We start from the raw sequence: 20432 nt of genomic DNA on the forward strand, positions 1-20432 counted from the left end.
TTTCTTAATAGGTTGACAACTGTATTAAAATAGAAAATCAATTTCATAAATACCAAATATTGGCATAAATATAATAATATTGGACCAAAATTACTTTTCAAGGCTGATTACAGGCGATATCTCCAATAACAGACACAATTCAGTTTTTCAATTTTCTTTTTTAATGTCCTTAATACAAATACACACATCTGTCACATTCTCAATAACAAACAGCGACTGAATGTAACCTGTTGAACCAGATCTGTTGTCTTGCAGCCTCGGACGGGTGTAAAAACTTGAACATTTCATCAGCTGAGAAATGAGAGTTAAATATTTGGAAAATGATCAGGAAGCAACTCGCCAAAGTTTCCCAAGCATGAAATTTCCCCAAAGCTGTTCCCTCAGCGGTTAATGTGAATTTCATTTTAAGAAAAATTCCACAGGATGACACTTCACATTTTTCTGGTTTGTCCACTAAAGTCTATGTTCAGTGACTCCTGAACCCTGGATCTTCTTTGGGGCTCTTTCTCAGGTGTTTCTCTTGTTGGTCGCACTGAGTATGACTGGCGGTGGCTCGATGTTGAGCTCCTGTCTGAGGTCTTCGAGGCTCTGCTCCCATCGCCTCTCATAGAAGATGCTGAGGACGCAGCGAGCCCGCCGACCGTTCTGCACAGCCCAAGGGCCCAAGGATGTGAACAGTGACTGTAAACGGCTAGGAGAAGGAGGAAAAGGACATTCTGAGCATGATACAACAATGAGGAAACCAAAAGCCAAAAAGTTGGGCTCTGGCCAGTTCAGGGAACACACAGGGAAGTTCAGTTACTGAATGAGGAAGAGATTAATGATTTATAGTTAAAGAAACTGGCCTTTGTTCATCATAACTGATATAAATCCTATGTCTGGTTTACAGCTGTAGGAGTGTTTTCATCTAAGCCAATACACCAGTGAGAATTGGAAAGGACCAAGGTCATAAATTTGCCTGGTGGACAGCTTGTGAGCCACTGCAAGCTACAGCTGGAATGCACATAAAGAAAAGTCTTCTCTGACTTAATATGATCAGCTGCAAATCCTTCACTACCCACATATGTTGGATCACAAGGTCACTCTGTCGTACCACACACCAGAGCTGGGCGAAAGCCTAAAGTGAATGCTTACAATACGTTTGTAATAATTTGTTGCTGATATAAAATTAGGCAGGCTGCGTTATTGTCGGTGTTGGGGTAGTGCTTTTTAATGTTCATTTGTTATGTACAGATGAAAGGTGGCAACTTGTAGGCCTATGTTTACCTCGCGAGGCAGCTGGATTCACAAGATCACGCGAGAATCCATCTTGTCAGTCTTCAAGTTATGCACTTGTGTCTGAACCACCGGTGGTTCGGACCAATCAGCATCGTGAATCCAGCTGCCTCGCAAGGAAAGACGGTGATAGATGGTGATAGACAGATGGTTCATCCAATCACCTGCCGAGTATATAAGTGCCTGCCGTTTTCCAAATAGACTTCTCAGATGGTTCTGTGTAACAAACCATCTGGTGCTTCAGGTTAGGCCTATGTAGCCTGAGAGGTGAAACTCAGGATTTAGTAGAGCTGAAACGATTAGTGATTAATCAATTACTTGATTGATTTTAGTAATCAGTTTATTGTTTAAATCACTATTAGAACAAAAAATACAAAAACTTAACTGAATCAAATGATAATAATTGCCAGTTTCTTTGGTATCAAATGAAATATTTTTGGATTTTAGACTGAACAAAACAACTAGATGGTAATTTTTCACTATTTTCTGACATTTTTATAGAAATAAAGACTGAATCAAGAAACTAATCTGCAGAATAATCACTAACGAAAACTGTTAATTAAATAATTGTTAGTTGAAGCCCTAAAGCACTCAGTACTGTTCTTTGCTGAAATGAATATAAAAAGTGTATCAGAGCTCTTTTCTTGTGGATTATGACAGTAAATGGACACTGTTAACAGTGAGTCACTCAAACTGTAACTTGTACCTCTTATGATCCTGCACCAGAGATTACTAAGTGTCTTGGTGGTCCAGTACTGTGCTGCTGTAGTTTAAAATCTGCACTATGATATAAGTGCAATTCAGATTGTACCTTGCATTTAACCGAAGTGGGCCCAACACAGCTCCAAGAGCGCACATGGGGAGCCCCGTCTGGGCAGCTTCAAACCACTTCACAGCCACCTCACCTGAAAGCAGGTCCAGATTAGTCAAGATGAAAGAATGAGAAGTCAGTCAACTGTGTTGTGTTTCAGAACAAACTTCTGGGTGAAAACTGTATTAGAGAAATCTTTTTTTCTGTTTTAAACAGTTCAGTATGACAGGAATCAATCGACTAGTTTCCTGTCAGCAAAACAGAAATATAAACATTTTATAGAAAAATGCTTTGGAAGAAGGACATTTGTAAAGACAGCTAACAAGGAGACAGTAGAGGAGACACAATTGAGTTATGGTGAGAATTTAATTACTACTAATTCTTGCTGAAACTTTGCAATATCATTTATGAAACATTGTACAATGTCAAAACTGCTTGGCTACCAAAATGTTGAGATTAGTTCCTTTAATTAATATAATATGACTTTGTAGATGCCAAATTTGTGGAGGACAGTGATTCTGGGTGGCATTTTCAGATTATGTGAAGCATGACCCACCCAGCATGTTGGTGGGCATGCCCAGTAAGGTGTGCAACAAATCATGGACTTCTCTGTATCTCTGCATGACGTAAGCGAGCTCCTCATTGTCCACAAACTTCACGTCTGCCCTTGTGTCAGGGGTCACATGCTGAGAATCAATTTAAGAAACATCAAAGTGAGGCTAAAAGAGGAATGTAAAACTGTAAGTTGAATACAAAATTTTGTTTTTATTAAGTTTTCCAACCCACCAAACGGCACTCACATTGTCCTCCAGAAAACGAAGATATTCTCTCCCAAAAGAGCCATCAGGTAATGAAGACATCTTACTCAGATCAAGTGTGGAAAGCCGGATCCTGGGCCTTTCTCTGCAATAACAGATCAATAACTTAGCATGTAGCACAGTGGAGGAAATGCAATTTAAAAGCACCTAAATCAGAAAGAATAACATAATAGTGACTCACGTTAGGATAGTGTAGCCTTCAGGGTCGTTTCTCATCCTGTCCCTGAGATTTATCAACGCTAGGTGTCCTGTCGTCTCACCGAGCACTGCAACCATGTCTGTAAAGAGAGTTTCATGGAATTAAATAGTATTAAAGATAGATAGATTCTTTATTGTTCTTCAAGGAAATTTGTTGCCACAGTCTATATAGATCCTCATATGAATAAATAGATACATAAATGCAGTACAATATTAAATGTATTAAATGTACAGTAAAGAGATTTTAAAAGATGTGACCTGTTGTCACTGCTAAATTTAAAAAATAATTAACATTTCTACTCTCAAATTTGTTACATTGATAAAATTCATTTCATGGCTTGTCAAATTTGTGCAGTCTGCCTCAAAATAGAGCTTGTAATTTAGCTTAAATGTATTGATACTTGATTTAAAGGGACACTCCACTGATTTTACACATGAAGGTCAGTTCACTCATCACAGGGAGTAGTACTCAGGCTGTTACAACAGCTGTTTAATGTCTTCTGTTGTTGTGGGGGAGCTGTTTCAAGTCTGATAAAATAATCCAAGTGACGTCAGGGTTCATCAAGGTTATCTCAGTTTTGTTGTGGATATCTGGAACACCAGAGTGTTCTGCTCCGATGCTGTCTCTTTCTGTTCTCGCCCCTGAAGGTCTGACTCCTAGTCTTTATCAGCGTACAATATGAAAAATTAGTCTAATTGGTTCACTAGTTTCTAAACAAGGAACTGCATTTTACTCGTGACAGTATGTATGTCATGTTGCATGGAACTTCAGCTATTTTGGTTTGAATGTCTGACTGTGTCAGTAGAATCTACGCATCCACCTATCTGTGTTGTCTAGGAAAGCCTCCTCCGACCTTGGTGACCATGGCAATGCTGATTTACCCTCTATCAGAGAGGTTTCTGCTTTCCCCAAAACATCACAGACAGCCGGAGTCTCAAGGAGAGGAGAAAATGTCCCCTTCCTGCTTACGAATTACAATGTGACCTCAAGGGCCAGGCTTGACCCAGTGTAACCCAATTCGTAACCCCTAAAGATGGAACAGGTTTGGGTTTGGAAACTAGATATTTTTTAATGGAAAGCCTGCATTACAAACTGGGGGCCTAGAGTTGGAAGCTGAGTGTTGAACAAGCAAGAAGGGTCTAAAGGAAAAGGCATTGTAATTACAGGAGTGTTTTTGAGATGAACCGATACTAAAGAACAGAAGTCAGGTGTGGCCCTTCAAAGACACCTGCTGTCTCTAAACTAATTGTTATTTAACTGATGTTAGTGCTGTCTTCCTCCATGAAAGTTTCAGGGTATTTAACATACTTTTACATTTTCTATTTATTCTCATTTCTGTTTCCAAGACATTTTCATGCAAGAACCTGTGATCCCCAGAGAATAAAAGCTTGAGGATGACTGACTCTACTTGAATAATACATTCAAAAGAACCTCAGGTACAGTCCCTGTTGGTATCATTTTTTGGGAAACTGAAACACAGGATGACCCATTCTTTCAGTTTCTGAAAAACTGAACTGTTGGGGACACATTAGGACTAAAGGTTTTCTGATGAAACGAGTGTCATCAGCAGCGTAAAACAGCAACAGGACAAAAATATGTTCTTTATTTGGAGCATCTTAAAACATACATTTTTAGTGTAATAAAACAGATAAAAAAGAAGCTCCGAACAGCGGTGAGGCAACTGAGCTCCGGCCTCACAATAAGGCAAGAAAATGTGTTTTATACATTTTAGCTGGAGAGAGAAATCTGAAATAATAATTTTTCACAGCCAATCAAATTTCAAACCAAACAGAATTACATGTACAAGTCTGAAAATGTTGTAAAGCTGAACTGAGCTTGAAGGTTCTTCTTTGACATTGGAAATAGCTGTTTGAGCAAAAATTCATCTGTAAACTCAATTTGGCAGACAGCTCAGGAAAAACTCAGTAAGTGGACCTTGTGATGAGAATGTTTTGTCTTTTTCTTTTTTCAAATTGGAATAAATGATAGTAGAAAAGTTTCAATTTGATCAAACTGAGTGACTGATTTCTTATTTTTCATTGGTTTGCAATGTATGATAGTCACTTTAGTTGGTTTCTGTACACATTTTGGTGAAACTTAGTATTGATTTTTAATTAATTTCTATAGTTTGGAACATTAGTGGATTTTCTATAGCATCACCCCATGTGATTATGAATGTTGTTGTCTGACTTGGTTATACCTCTGAGGGGTTTTTTCCTATGGAAAGACATTTTTAGTAATAAAGAGAAGAACAGAGAGACAAGAATGACCAGCCTGCAGTCAGAGGCACATGATGTGTGAGTCTCACCATGTCTGTAGGGGTTCTGCAGTGCAGCCACGCCAGACCCCACAGCCAACAAGGCTTTCTGGATGGGGGTGGTGGGGATGTGTCCAGGATACAACCCTTCATAGTTATTCTCTGTAAACTCACCGTGAAGCTTTTGGACACACACTGCTGAGACAAAGGTGGAGCAGCAACATTAGAAACATTTATTCTACCGAGTCAAGACTAGTAATGCACTTGATTTCGGTTTATCACCCTCATAGGTGTACATCAAAGCAAAAATCTTTCACACGCTCATAAAGATCAGGTTACTGATGCAGTACACAGTAACGTTACATATCCTGAGATTTAGAGGTCACGGTGAATATAAAGTCTTTCAGCTGTCAGTGTATAGTACATGGGGGAAATGTGAATATTTAAAACTACTAATACTGACTACGGGCAGCGTAACTAATTTCAGTTAGCTATAGATCAGTACTAATTTTCAGTTACATGAAGGATGACTATCCGCTCCAGACACCCACCTATGGACTAAATTAGTAAATTAAGTGTTTCTATATTACTTACAAAGACGACACCATCTGACTAGCTAGCTAATTATTGATATGACGCTAGATTACAACAACATAACGTCAGATATTGGTTGGGTTCTGTCTCGTCAAAAAGCTGAGTGTGTCCTGTTGGTGTCCTTTCCTCTACCACGTCATGCTGGTAGCTAGACTACGACATTCATTAATCTCTAGCTACGTCAAAAGAGTTAATTTACGTCTAAATTGATTTTTACAAATAGTGGTAGCTTTTCACTCCTTCAAGTAACAGACCACACTCGTACCTTTCGAGGTCAAAACGCAGTGTCGGTGATTTAAACGTTGAAACCGTTTACCTACGCGGAGCCACATTGCGGCCGCTAATGCGCATGTGCTGTGGTTAGGTTTCTATTCCGGGAACACCCGGACCAATCGGGCGGGTCAAACTGTCCAATTTAATCCAAGCTGTGTACGGACTCCGCTCCCCCCCGCTGCCTCGCTGTTAAAAAGTAACCATATGGAGCAACAGAATTGTAAACAATTTTAAAGGTTGAGTTGCCCTTTCACTGCGGACAAGCAGTTTCATTTTCTGTCTACGGGCAGAGACTCAAGCAAGACGCCAAGGTTGGTTATTGAATAAATTAATAATAGGATGAATAAATTAAGCGTTAGCTAACTGAGTCGCTAAACCCATAATAATTGTAAAACTCTGCCTAACTTTAGCATGTAGCTAAAGCTAGCTAACCGAAAGTTGTGTGACGTTAGCTAAATCGTTAAAAATACGCAGGTTTGAGTGCGACATCAGAAGTCATTTATAAACAATGACAGTGCAAAAATGAGTAATATAAGAATGAACGGTACAATAACAAGATTTCATATAAGCCTCGCGTAACTAACGACAAAGTAGTGTAACATCCACTGACAGAGGCGTCCTACTGGCTACTGTCTGTATATATAGACTATAGTGGTGACGTTTCTCTTCCTTTGGAGGCGTAACGTTAACCTCGCCTCGTATACTAAAGTACTGGGTCAGGTCTGTGTGTCTCTAAAAAGTGGACAACTACTATTTGCAAGCTCGGTGAGTAAGATTTCAGGGTTTTTTTTCATCACAGAGGCAACGGCAGAGTTTGGTGTAGACAGTCTGCGGACTTTGTCTGCAGACAGGAAAGACTGAGCAGCAACATGGCGAGCATACAGGGGGCAGCAGATCTGGTGAACTGCTGCTGTCTGATAAGAGGAGCTGCTGAGGGAGAACTTTGAGACAAAGAAATAATGGTTGTGGAGACTAGAAACAGCTTGTTTGTACTAGAAGTCGTGTTCATTGACAATGCAGCTGTTCTTTCACAGATATGATTGTGAAACTTTACTCAACAGAGACTTACAGCCAAGTTGAAAGTTTGGATACAGTTCAAGTTTTGTTGGGTTTTTTTTGTTTTTTTTACTACAGCTGTTAGTTATGTTAAATGTATGGTTGCTTTCTTACTTTATTTTTCTTCTGAGGAAGGTAGAATGTGGTGTATGAGAAAGAGAAGTCAGTATATGTTTTTTCTAGATGAGATTGCTTGATTTAATGATTGTTTCTACTGGATATTTAATTGCTACTGTCTGAAGGTTTCTATGGATACATAATCCAAGAGGTGGTTTGGGTATGATACTGTATGTACTTAGTAAGGCTTGGCTCATTGTTGTCTTTTAACAGTCACTCAACAGGGTTGTCTGACTTATCATTCATTCATCTACCCTTTGTGTCCTTTTGGACAGGTATGAACAAATGACACTTGTGAAATATTTATGCAACTTGTGCAATGCATTTCAGGTTTTACTACTCTACGCCATGATAACACTGAACAAATATTAATTATCATGTCATTTGAACATGATGTGTCAGATGTGAATTCAGAGAACATGCGTATGTATTCTGAGAACAGGAGGAAATAGTGAATTGCCAAAAGTAGCATTGGGTTTTTACTAAGAAGTGAAAGATGACATGTTTCCCCCCCTAAATTGGGTTTTTTCCTTGTAATTGTATTGAGTGATTATGAATCATTATTCGACAACATTCAGTGTTAGGTAATATTGCTTTTTCACTCACAGTGTAATGGGACTGAAGTTTAAAATTCCGAAAAGTGTTATTAAAATTTCAGGTTACAACTAATACAAATATGATGCATCAACATTATTTAGTTTTAAGTTGTAAATGATAACAAAATGTCAATAATATGAGGGAGTTTGCCAGAATATTGTTTTAAACTAAAATGCTTTGTAATGTCATCATAAAAGTTGTGATTTAACAAATAACTTTATCTTAGCAGGCTTGTTTTTTAAATGTTAATTAAGTAAAAATAGAAACAATGCCAGGGAGTAATATGAATGTTTCTTGAAAGATTATATTCATGTATTACTCATTGATGCTAATGTATTACTGGTCATATTTGGTCATACTTGGGGCAATTTCTTCTTTTTTTTTTAAGATGGTTTTTTTTTGGGCACTTTGCCTTTATTGGATAGTGGCCAAGTAAGAAGGGCAGAGGGAGAACTTAACCAGGAACGTTGCAGTTATGTGTCGTAATACTTCAGCTACCAGGGCACTACCTGGGGAGGTTTAAGTCTAGTTTAGTTGAGAAATGTTCAAGTGCTGTAGCTGCTGAATTAGTCCTTTTGATCAGAAGATTTTCATTATAAGTTACTCTGTGAGGATCAGAAAATGAGATGTGAAGAATGTACTGCCGCTCTTTTGTGGCCCACTTATAATCTTGCTTCCCTACGTGAAAGTATCACGAGATTTCTTGTGTCTGAGAAGGAGATTTAAATGGATTACAGGAAGAGTTCACCAAAAAACAGGATTCTGTTTTGTTTTGTTTGTTTTTTTTTACTTTTAGCCACATCAGCAAAAATCCATGTAGCTTCTCCTTATACCAAAGTGTCGACGTGGACGTTTTTACTACTACTAAATTCAGCAAAAAAAGTTTCCTTGAAACTTCCCCAGTCAGCTTGTACAGAAGTGTTTTGTAACTAAACAAACCTTTTGCTTTGTGCTTCAAGGTTGAGTGGCATTTTAACTGACAATGAATTTTAATTTATGGTTGAACTGTTCCTTTCAGATGTTCATTTACATAATTCAACTAAATGAATAGGTGGAGACACTGCTCAAAGCTACTTGGCTTTTGTACTGCGCAGAGTTCAAACCAGATAAACTACATAAGTGAACAACCTTTACCTTACCAAGGTTTTCATGTAAGAACATGCAAAGCTGCTCTCAGTTCGTATTCTTTGCAGAGTTTCCTGACATTCTTACATTAACAATATGCTGACATACAGTACACACATACTGTATAGTAGACCATTTTCTGCAGCTGTTTAACCCTATAAGGCATTGTGAAGGGCATCAAACAGCTGCATGCATATTTACTTGATGTGGTAATTAAAGTGGACGTGTGGGAATATGTCAGAATATGATGACATCCGCTGGTTTATCGGAAAAAACACTTCCCACTCATTTTCCCATAAGGGATTTTTCAATGGTAACTTATTTATAACAAACATTTTATTATTTTTTGTAAAGGCATTTAAGTATAGATTTCTTGTATAAAAGAAGCTCAAACTCAGCCTTGGTACTATGCAAAAATACTATAGGCTTTATGGTCTGATTGAGCCAATGTAGTAATGACAGTCTGTGTCAGTAGTACCTCCAGCTTGTTCAGACTAATACTAAATATTTGAGTAGTTCATTGGTAGGAGGCTGATGAGACCATATGCTTGTCTATGTCATCACTGAAACCCACACAGCGTGTGGAAGATAGCAACGTTCTTTGGCTTTTTTATGACCTCCCTGATAAGGAGGTAGAACACATCATCAGCCAAGCTTTAAACTGTGTACTGCTTCATGACACAGAGGCAGAAAGTCCCACTTTTACTGCCTCTTTTCATCTTCCACCTGAATGTTGTACTGGTTTGTGTCATCTGTACAGCTACAGACAACAGAGAAGGCTTTCATTTGCTACCCATAGATTTCAGCATAATGGTTGCTAAGACTTGATTGAAGACTCCCTCTTTGAACTTTGTATTACTAAAGAAATGTGTTGTTTTAATTGAAAGAAAAGCCTGCAGACTCCTGCTCTGTGTAGAGTCCACACATGTTGATATGTAAACAAGACAACCATATTGGCGCCTCTGGTTGTACTCACGCACGATGTTGCTTTGATCTAAATGCTAATGATAGCATGGCTACATTCTCATAATGACAATGTAAACATGCTGATGTTTAGCAGTTGCATTGTTCACCATGTTCACCATTGTATTTTAGCATGTTAGCGTGCAGATGTTTACTAATTAGCACTAAACACAAAGTACATGCAGCTGAGGATGAAAAGTCAGGGGATTACCAAAGATATTACAATCCATCCCGACGGGGACGTGAATGTAACAAATTTCATGGCAACCTGTCCCGTAGTTGTTGAGATATTTCAGTCCAGAACAAAGCGACGGACCGACCAGCGGACGAACCACCATTACCATCCGTAGAGCCACGCCAGTAGCTTGGCTACTGGTGTAATGGTCGATTTATGGTCGATCAGGACTGCCTCGTGGGAGACGCGATATCGTTTAAATACGAGGATAACGACGCATATTTCCAGGCAGTTTTTCTTGGAAGGCAATCATAGTGTTGAAGTTGGTTGCTCACATAAAAAGTGACTGAAATAGTTTGTGTGTCATGAATGAAAAAGGAGAGTTAAAGAGAGAAAAGTTCATACTCTGGCTCCTTTCTCACCTCTGCACCGCTGGTCAGTCACTGCGTGAGGCAGATGTGAACGCTGGCTCGCCTGTGTCGCAAAGTTACAGAAATGACCCTTCACAGCTGCAGGATGTCTGAAGGAGTATACAGTATGCCCTCAAGAGGGGGTGGAGCAGTGTGAATGGTGGTGTCGTTCTTAATAATTCCACCAGATGGAGTAAAATGAAAGTTTTTTTTTTAATCCTACATGAGGTGGATTTAAATTTCTAGATTTTAAATTTTACTTCACATGAACCACAGAGACCATACAAACAAACAAGCAATGGCAATATTGTTGTGACCACGCCCGACTGTGATGTAGTGTTGCACCTGTACGCATTGTGATGTGCTGCACATGTCGCTGACAGAGCACAAACTGTGACCACTAGATGGCAGCACAAGCACAATTATTAGCAGGAATAAGTCATTCATTAATAAATTCCAACTGTTGTGTAGAAAAAGACACACTTATTTCAAACCACAGTGTGTGCACATGCAGCATGTAGATTAAGACCATTGGCATTTGATGACGCATAGTTGAGTGAGTACCACTTGTCCTTGTGCAACAACGTTTGACAGTGCAAACGTTTTTATAAACTCGGTCGCTACTCGAGAAAAAAAGCACACAGATTGAACACTTGGTGGTGCTGTAACAAGCAGATCTGATATGATCTGACCAGTATCTCCTGAACTGTAACAGCTGGCGGCCATGGTGATGTGTTGCGTTTGAGTCTGTTGTCCAGACCGGGCTTTTTGGCTTTCAACTCTGCCAGATCTCAACTGACAGACAAACTAACAGTCAAACATTTTTTGGATAGTTGTATTTTTAAAATATCCATACAATTCATCAGTGTCATCAGTGTTTACATTCTAGAGAAACTTATCAGATAAACCTGTCTGTTTTCTAAAAGATCTTTGTCACTCCCAGCGAGAATTTCTTCCCACATTGCTGAAAGCAACTCGACAAACTTGGCACGCAGGTCCATATAGACTTCATAGATAAGGGAACGGCTTTTGATTGTGGTGTACGAATTAGGTTCAGCAAATCAGCCACTGGAGGTGCTGTATTAACATTTTTGACAATAAGACATTTTCCTTACATTATGTGTCAACAAACTTTTTTGGTTCCATTGTAGCGTCAACAGTTTCCCACTATTTTGAATTTAATGCAAAACGACTTATTTGTATATTTGTATAACCTGTGTTGTGATCACCATTGTATAACTCAGTACTTGTATTGGGGTCTGTTTCTATTGCAAAAAAGCAGTAAGAGTTTTTAAATTGTTGTTTTTTGTTTGGCTGTTAACAGTTAGTATGTGTGGTATTCATTCACAGGATATAGCACCAGATTGATGGAGAAGAATGGCCCGAATCTCGTTGGATTGTCCCAACTCTTTACCAGGGATCCCCCTCAGTGTGCTGTCAGTGCCCATGGAGAATAAGTACAAATGTCAGCAGTGTCTCCAGGTCCTGAGGAAGCCTGTCCAGGCCCAGTGCGGCCACCGCTTCTGTGTACATTGCTTCAAGCAGCTCACCAGGTAGACTGGGAGGTCTTCAGACCACCTACAGCCGTGTGACATGCACATCCCCTCCTCCCCCTAATGCTTACCCCTCTCCCTGGACATGCTTCAGCACATCCTGTGTTCTTATCTCTGCTCGCCTCTGGGGATTTTTTTTTTTGCACTCCAGCTCATTTACATTATGCAGACTCATCCCTCACATGCCTGGATTCTAATACTGAAGTCAGTGAATCACAAGGATCTGGCCCTGCTGACTCACATTAAAGGTGTTTCCCTTTTTCCACCACTTTTTCTTCATCTCACATTGTAATCACTGACTCAGTGGTATGTCACTGAGTATACAATGGTGTATGGCCTTATGTTTAATGAGACTTCGGCAGTATCAGTAAACATAAGGTGACATGAGGAGATACATGAAATCATTTTAAACAACTATACATAAAACAAAATACAACAAAAATATATTATTGCTAAACCTGTAAAACATGTTTGTATTAGAATCTAATGAAAACACATGTGATATATGGGTTTTCACATGTAGAGAAGGTCCTAAAACCATAGATGCTTGTACCGTGTGAATTTCATTACATGTGAATTTCTGTTTCACATGTAAGAACCTCAACCTCAAATTGATGTTTTCAAAGGGGATTTCACATGACTTGTCTGAAAGCTGCTACTGTCTGTACATGAGAACTCATCACATGATGACTTCACATGTGCTTTTTGTTTATACATGTGTGTGTGTGTGTGTGTGTGTGTGTGTGTGTGTTTGTGTAACACTTATTCATTTTTGTCTCCAACTTTGCAAACGCTAAAACATCTGCCCATACCTCATCAAAGTTACAATTTCTAGCATTTGTATTTCAATACAAACTTCTTTCACTGCTGTCGCTTATAATGATTCATGTACTTGAGCTGTGGTCCATACTGATCAGCAGCTGTTCTAGCAGTGGATCAGCAGGAAAACTGTTGCTGACTGTTAGCGCCCACCACCTGTTTCTCACTATACAATCCCAAACCTGTTCTGTTTGTCAGTTCTGGCCCAAAGCCTTGTGAAGCCTGCCGCCAAGAGGAAATATATGAGGAGCCTATTTCCATACTAAATAGTAGTGAGGTAAGTTATGAAGTATGCAGTATGAAGTATCACCCAACATTGTTATTTTATGAGACATCCTCCTTGTAACCTAAATACACCCCACTGGAGGGGGAATTCTTACCAAGATTCCTTCACCGCAGACTCACACAAAGCTGCCTACTATGTCTGTAAGTTATTATAATTAGTCGCTGTATGAGGTCACAGGACTCTTTGTTCTTGCTCCCCCACCAGGCATTTCCAGACAATGCAGCAGGTCGAGAAATAGCAAGTCTGCCTGCTAGGTGTTTGAACCAGGGCTGTACTTGGACAGGCTCAATAAAAGAATATGAGGTGAAGTATAAAGTTCAGCTTCCCCTATGCTATTATTATCATGTTTCTGCTTTCTATTTGAGTATTTTTCTCTGCGTTACTGCTTTCTATTTGAGTATTTTTCTCTGCGTTACTGCTTTCTATTTGAGTATTTGTGTTTTCTGCTTTCTATTTGAGTATTTGTGTTTTCTGCTTTCTATTTTAGTATTTGTCTCTGTCTGTCCCGTATTATTGAAGTGTTTAATGTCACCGAAATATTTCTGTCAGTATTTTAAAAATCTTTCTGAACCCTCAGTACCCACGCAGAGTCTACTCTGTTACATAGTCTGAATGGTTTTTCCCCTAAAGCCACTGTGGTATGATTGCATGCAGCAGAAACAGGAAGTGAATCTTAACATGCAGTTTGGAAAGTCCCCATGTTACCCGCTCAGATATGAACAACAACTGAGTGGAAAAGTACCAGGATATAAACGGCCATTTAAAGCAAGATTAACTCTGCTGTGGAGGGAGAGTTAGTTAACCATTACATGATAACAAAACTGCTAGGCTTCACTAGTTCACAAGGGAACTGTTTTGTTTGTATTGGGCATTAAAACAGTACCAGGTTTAGACTGTAAGCCACATCCGTCAGACAGAGTAGAATCCTGGAAAATCCCTGCATGAATCATAAATGCTGTTTGTGTTGGTGTGATCAAATGAGTGTCAACAGTTTTGTTTGTACTGTAAATATTTCTGTGTCGCGCAAGTTGTTACCTTAATTAAAGAGGTGGCTTCCATGATGCTTATTTTGTGCTAAATGTGTCAAGCTTTCTGTTTATCTGTCTGCGGTTTCAATACACCCTACCCTATGACGAAAACTCTAAATCAGGCTCTACAGTTAAAATGATGTGATAGCAGGAAATATATTTAAAATGAGAGCACACAAAGCTGATGCTGAAGATTATTTTGCATGTTTTGCAAATTTGACTGGTTAGTTGAGGCTGTTGAAACTTCCCCTTCTCTGTTTAAGTGACATGTGCTTGCTTTCTATGAGCATGGGCTCAGAGTGTGCTTAAGTTTTGTTGCGGTTTTTTTAAGATATGATTACTAGACTATGTAATACACCCACGATTTTGTGTGATTATCTGTGGGCTGCTGTCTTAGTCACTGTTGTTTGGAAAGAGCCGCACTACAGTTCGCTAGCGACACACACCCAAAACAGGTCTTACGAAGTCGGAAAAAAAGACTAAACATAGCGTCTGAGTGGCTTGGTTAGGACAGGGTTGTGACCGGACAGATGTTAGAAATGATTCATTTATTAAATATGGTTATTCGGTTCGAGGTTTGCCGGTGTAATGTGTGAATAAATGAGCAGTCAAAGCGAAAAACAGGCTCACGTACCTGCGGTTCTTGCTCTGTGGCTCCAGCGTGGTGTTGACAGTCATTGTGAAAGACACTTCCCGGTTGAGAAGCTCCACCTCCCACTTGACACTTCGAGAACCGCCCCTTAATTTCCCGATATTTTCAAAAATACGAGTAATGGATTTTTGTAGATGATTATCAACCACTTTACAGCTTTTTGTGGGAAAAAAAATAGATACAAAAAGATCACAATAATTTCATGTTGTAATTTCAATTATCATTTCTGTGCTTCTGTTTCTTGTACTCTCATTTCCACATCTTACAATTACTTCATACTTCTGTTGGGATCCCTTTTGTTTTTGTTTTAAGGTCAGATTTTTCAAAAAGCTCTTTTTATCTCACTTGCTTTGTATATGTTGTTTTTGTTTAATCACATACTTGTATGTGCAAATTAATACATTGTAATTCTCAGAATATTTCACAAAACCATTACTTTATATCCTTTTCATAATTAAATTGGTGTACCGTGTCATTATCTTTCACCTGCATGTTTGTGCACTCGTGAAATGAACAAATGATAAAAAGGTTCAGCTTGTTTTTCCACATTGCAGCTGTCAGAACATCCTGTACCACACCTGCACTCATTATAGGGGTGTTTTTCAGTTAGAACTTCAGTTAAATTGCATTTGCACAAACCAGTAAATTTGATAATGATTGATGAGGCGGTTACCTTATATGAACAGAGACAAAAGTTCAGAGAGATCTGTTTTGATCATCTAGTATACTACTGTCCTGTTTGCACTCACATAGCCTATAACACCATAAAACACAACTGTCTCTCTGTGATTTTATCTTTTCTAAAGCAATGGATACCAGACACACCTGCTCTGTAAGACAGGCAGACAGTAATGATGATAATAATAATAATAATAATAATCGATCTCACCTCCATTTTTAGGCTCAGCATGAAGGTCGCTGTGAATTTGAGCGAATACAGTGTGAGGCCTGCCAAACCTTAATCCTTCGTACAGAGAAGGACAGACATAATGAGAGAGAATGTGAAGCAAGAACACTCAACTGCAAATACTGCAAATTGACCTTCAACTTTAAAGAGATCAAGGTAAGAGAAACATAATATATTGTGAAGCAGTTTCTGGTTGTGTCTACATATATGAACAAAAAGTAATTTTTCTTTTTTATCCTGTTTGGTGTATTTTAGGCCCATGACGAGATATGCCTGAAGTTCCCCTTACAATGTAAAGACTGTGGCAAGAAGAAGATCCCAAGAGAAAAGGTCTGAGCTTTCACTCAAATTAACCTTTAAGTTCCCATACAGTGAAATATGTGCAATTATACAAAATAATGATAATTAACAGAAAATATAAGGTAAATGTACCATTAAACTAGATAAAATCCTAAGAAAAGCCAGCTAATCACATGATCACAGGCCTGTCAGTTCCACATGTTGATCCCCTGAACAGAAAGTCATCTAATGGCAGTTTCATGAAATGGGGTCTTAAAATTCCTTTTATGACCAATCAGTTTCTTTTTGACTGTACTTCTGCTGTACTTCTCTTTCACTTTCTTGTCTGGACTGATGCATTGTTTGAAGCCGGTCTGCTAACTGTTAACCTTTTGTCTGTTCTATCTTCAGTTCAATGACCACAGCAGGTCCTGCGCCAAATCAAAGAGTGCTTGTCCATTCAGTGAAGTGGGCTGTAAATCTGTGGTACGTATAATATCACATAAAATGCTTTTATTGTGTTTTTTCAAGGTATTTTTAAAGGAGTTTTTATTAGGTAGATGAGAAGATTGACACCACTCACATGTCTGTGCGCTAAATATGAAGCTACAGCCAGGAGACGGTTAACTTAATTTAGCATTCAGACGTAAACATGGTTAAACAGCTAGCTCAGCTCTGTTCTAAGGTAATAAAATCTTCCCACCAGCACCCTTAAAAGTTGAAATAGTCCAGGATATAGCCCCATTTAAAACCACAATTTGTCATTTTTACACATTGGTTTTGTACAGATAAAACAAATAAGACATAACATGTTAATTATTGAGCTTTAGCAGTGCTGGTAAGTGGAGTCTTCAAAATTTGACAGAGCCTGTTCCCACATGCCTCCAGTCTTCATGCTAATTACTTGCTGGCTCGTAAAGGTCTGAGAGTGGTATCAATCTTCTCATCTAACAAAAGCGTATTTCCCGAAATATCAAACTATTCTATAAATAATCGGCACAATAATAATTCACTTAAGAGGGCGGAGAAAAAAAACACAGAAGAGGCCGACCATCAGCATGGCTGGAAATATCAGACTATTTTAGCTTTAGCTGATATATCAGTATCAGCATAAATGTCAGCTGATAAATAATAAGAAATTGCAGAGCAGATATACGTTGTACACCTGAGAGGACTGACAAAACAGCCTACTCTGTACATATTGTGGTCACAGTTATTTGATAAACAAATTGAAGGCACTGAAAACCTGTTTTCATAATCAGCTTCTCTATGAAGGCTGGTGATGTACATCAACACATCATTCTCTGCCAAAGTTAGAACAAATTTGGTTCATTCAAATAAGAGATTTGTGTCTGTGCTGGGTTTTTTTCTGAGCTCTTCTCATCAGTTTGAAATGGGTGGGGCTCAGAAAGATTACCAATCAGGATTTAGCAACGTTTGAATCAAATCTGATGAGCCTCGTGGGATTGTTTGTAGTTGTGTATGTTGCCAGGAAACCACAGCCACACAGTCCTGATGAAGCAGATTACCTCAGTTTTTGAACGTTACGCACTAAAGCATGCTTTTTATGGAGTTTTATTTTTGCTTATAGAAACAAAAACATTCCTTAAAAACTAAAAACTTGCTGATATATTGGAACAGTTTATTTTTAACAAATGACAATATAAGTATTGGCCTCAAAAAATCCAGTATTTGTTAAATACTGGACACAACTGTACAAACCTTTAGTGCAGGGCAACCACTGTTAAAAACCTAATTAGCTCCCATTTATGCCCTCAAGTTGAACCATTTCAGTTTATTTAGCAGCTAAATAAGCTCTTTATTTCTTCTGTGCTCTCTCAGATAGAGAACGGGAAGCTCAGCGACCATGAGCACAGCAGCACCATGGAGCACTTGCGTCTGCTGCTGCCCATGGTGCTGTCTATGGCTAAGCCAAGTGCAGAGGCTTCTGGTCCCGGCGAGTGGCAGGAAGACTCTGGTCTTGGCCTGTACAGGGCTCCTGAGGAGGGAGTCGCTATGGGCGCTGGAGCTGGAGCCGCAGCCTCCACGCAGTCTGTGGACTTGGAGAAAAAGGTGAGTTTCAACAGATTTGATGCCCCGTTGAACTATTGTGTATAGGTTTCGAATGAGACACATATTAAAAGATCTGAATACATTTGTTTGTTTCTTGACAGGTGAACGCCTTAGAAAACATTGTTTGTGTCCTGAACCGGGAAGTGGAGCGCAGTTCAGTAACGTTGGAAGCTTTCTCACATCAGCATCGTTTAGACCAAGAAAAAATTGAAAATCTGTCTAATAAAGTGCGGCAGCTTGAGAGGACGCTGACTATGAGAGATTTGCAGCTGTCTGAGACTGAACAGATGGTGCGAGAACTCCAGTACTGCACCTACGATGGAATATTTGTCTGGAAAATCTCTGACTTTTCACGCCGCAGACAAGAAGCTGTGGCTGGTCGGACACCTGCGATGTTCTCACCAGGTAAGATGAAAGACGCTTTGCAGGTGGTAACACAATCACCACCTTTCATCTATTTCAAAGGTCTTTCTTCAGATGTGGCGTATTTTATGTCCCAGCTTTTGAATTCGAGAGAGCGAAGATCATGTGGCTTGTAGGATATTTCATCCCTTGGCCAGCAGAGAAGGGAAATTCCACTTCACTACACCCCTGTTGTCCTACAGGGAGTGTACATGTTACTCCTATTCTCACATGACATGCTTTATTGGCTCTGTACTCATTCTGGATTTTTTTTTTCTTCTTCACAGCGTTTTACTCCAGCAAATACGGCTACAAAATGTGTCTGAGACTGTATTTGAATGGCGACGGGACAGGTCGAGGGACACACCTTTCACTGTTCTTTGTTGTCATGGGGGGCAAGTGTGACGCTCTGCTCAAATGGCCTTTCAGTCAGAAGGTAGGAAAATTTGTAAATGATTATTTCAACAATATTAATCCAGAACCTCCACGACAAACGGCACAAAACAAGCTGATCCTCTCCTTCTCTTCCCCCAGGTGACGCTAATGCTGTTGGATCAGAACAACAGGGAGCACATTATTGATGCTTTCCGCCCTGATGTCACTTCCACCTCCTTTCAGCGGCCGATCAGTGAGATGAACATCGCCAGTGGCTGCCCGCTCTTCTGTCCACTGGCTAAACTGGCCGGCAAGAGCCCCTATCTGAGAGATGACACAATTTTCATAAAAGCAATTGTTGACCTCACAGGCTTATAAGGTGCAGGCTGTGGAAGCTACACCAAAAAAAACCCAAATATAATAATAATAATAATAATAATATAGGATATATTATATATGGTAAACAATTTAATAATTATATTAACATACATATATATGTTTTTATATACACTATTATTTATAATAATCATCTATATTTACGTATATGTACAATATACTATATACAGTTGTATAAATAATAACTTCACAAAGGAATCATACCAGTTTTTTGGCAAGTTTTAGCTCATAAATAAAAGCCATGTATATTAAATTTTCTCCACTGATATTCAAATGCTTGCTGTGAAATGTGATGATTTTGTCTGGGATTTACTCAACCATTTCAAGCAGCCATTAGTTTCCATTTTACAAAGATAATGTACCTCATAGAAAATGTGGTGCATCACAGAAGTTAAAGAATAAGGCTGGCAGGTTTGTATATTTTTCTTACTGTCAACAAATCTCATGTGCAGAGCCAAACCAACAATGAACTCATCCTACAAATAATGTGCGTATCCAAAGCCTGATATATCGTATTCATCTGTGCCGTAGACCTCAGCGAGGCACACCATGAGCATGTGAGTTTGCTAAAAAACAGCTCCAGAAACTAATAGTAGTGATCACGATTTCAATCTCACTAGGGTGGTACGGCAGACGCCACTGAGCGTGCTTTGCTGTCTTCTTGTGCTACAATCTCTTGACTTCGTACTGAAGTTCTTTGAGAAATGAACAATGTAGCACAAAATCAAGGGGTTGTGATACATAGTGCGACAAGCTAGTGGAACTCTGTAAATGCAACTGTGTTGCCATACACAGAACTACTCTCCGGAGACTGAAAATGTGATTGCTGTTATTAGTTTTTGGAGCCATTTCAAAACAATGAAGTGCAATGGTGTTGGTCACTGATGTGTTTTTACTAGTTTCTGGATAAAAACAGAGGTCTATGGCCAAGAGGAATAAGATAAGGTCTTATTGTAGCATTATTATTATTCAGCATGTATTCTTTTTTGTGT

General features: G+C 39.1%; 2 protein-coding genes across 4 annotated transcripts; one reads left to right on the top strand and one right to left on the bottom strand.

Moving 5' to 3' along the window:
* Positions 1-138: 138 nt before the first annotated feature.
* coq4 (coenzyme Q4 homolog (S. cerevisiae)) lies at positions 139-6374 on the bottom strand. Of its 2 annotated transcripts, none has more exons than XM_042395064.1 (7): positions 6220-6374; positions 5412-5555; positions 3086-3182; positions 2887-2989; positions 2643-2772; positions 2087-2180; positions 139-691 (listed from the first exon to the last, which is right to left on the bottom strand). In XM_042395064.1, the coding sequence occupies exons 1-7, from the start codon at positions 6284-6286 to the stop codon at positions 508-510; spliced, it is 819 nt and encodes a 272-aa protein (XP_042250998.1). In that variant the 5' UTR covers positions 6287-6374; the 3' UTR covers positions 139-507. The 2 variants fall into 2 exon arrangements, with proteins under 2 accessions (XP_042250998.1, XP_042250997.1); XM_042395063.1 differs by having other exon boundaries at positions 5412-5558.
* Positions 6375-6450: 76 nt separating this feature from the next.
* Positions 6451-19505, top strand: traf2b (Tnf receptor-associated factor 2b). 2 transcript variants are annotated; one of them, XM_042395061.1, is made up of 11 exons: positions 6451-6538; positions 12021-12223; positions 13241-13319; positions 13533-13631; positions 15910-16071; positions 16171-16245; positions 16606-16680; positions 18037-18267; positions 18369-18672; positions 18957-19105; positions 19204-19505. In XM_042395061.1, the coding sequence occupies exons 2-11, from the start codon at positions 12048-12050 to the stop codon at positions 19420-19422; spliced, it is 1569 nt and encodes a 522-aa protein (XP_042250995.1). In that variant the 5' UTR covers positions 6451-6538; positions 12021-12047; the 3' UTR covers positions 19423-19505. The 2 variants fall into 2 exon arrangements, with proteins under 2 accessions (XP_042250995.1, XP_042250996.1); XM_042395062.1 differs by lacking the exon at positions 6451-6538 and adding an exon at positions 6545-6992.
* The last annotated feature ends 927 nt before the right edge of the window (positions 19506-20432 follow it).

Source organism: Thunnus maccoyii, chromosome 19, assembly GCF_910596095.1.
Source record: "Thunnus maccoyii chromosome 19, fThuMac1.1, whole genome shotgun sequence".
Taxonomy (NCBI): Eukaryota; Metazoa; Chordata; class Actinopteri; order Scombriformes; family Scombridae; genus Thunnus; species Thunnus maccoyii.

What these genes read in the sequence shown, in the direction of transcription:
- coq4 (XM_042395063.1), bottom strand. Translation starts at nt 6,286, where the DNA reads ATGTGGCTCCGCGTAGGTAAACGGTTTCAACGTTTAAATCACCGACAC. An exon ending in CTGCGTTTTGACCTCGAAAG is followed by an intron (nt 5,559 to 6,219) that starts GTACGAGTGTGG and finishes CCTTTGTCTCAG; the next exon opens with CAGTGTGTGTCCAAAAGCTT. An exon ending in GCAGAACCCCTACAGACATG is followed by an intron (nt 3,183 to 5,411) that starts GTGAGACTCACA and finishes CTCTCTTTACAG; the next exon opens with ACATGGTTGCAGTGCTCGGT.
- traf2b (XM_042395061.1), top strand. Translation starts at nt 12,048, where the DNA reads ATGGCCCGAATCTCGTTGGATTGTCCCAACTCTTTACCAGGGATCCCC. An exon ending in TGCTTCAAGCAGCTCACCAG is followed by an intron (nt 12,224 to 13,240) that starts GTAGACTGGGAG and finishes TCTGTTTGTCAG; the next exon opens with TTCTGGCCCAAAGCCTTGTG. An exon ending in CCATACTAAATAGTAGTGAG is followed by an intron (nt 13,320 to 13,532) that starts GTAAGTTATGAA and finishes CTCCCCCACCAG; the next exon opens with GCATTTCCAGACAATGCAGC.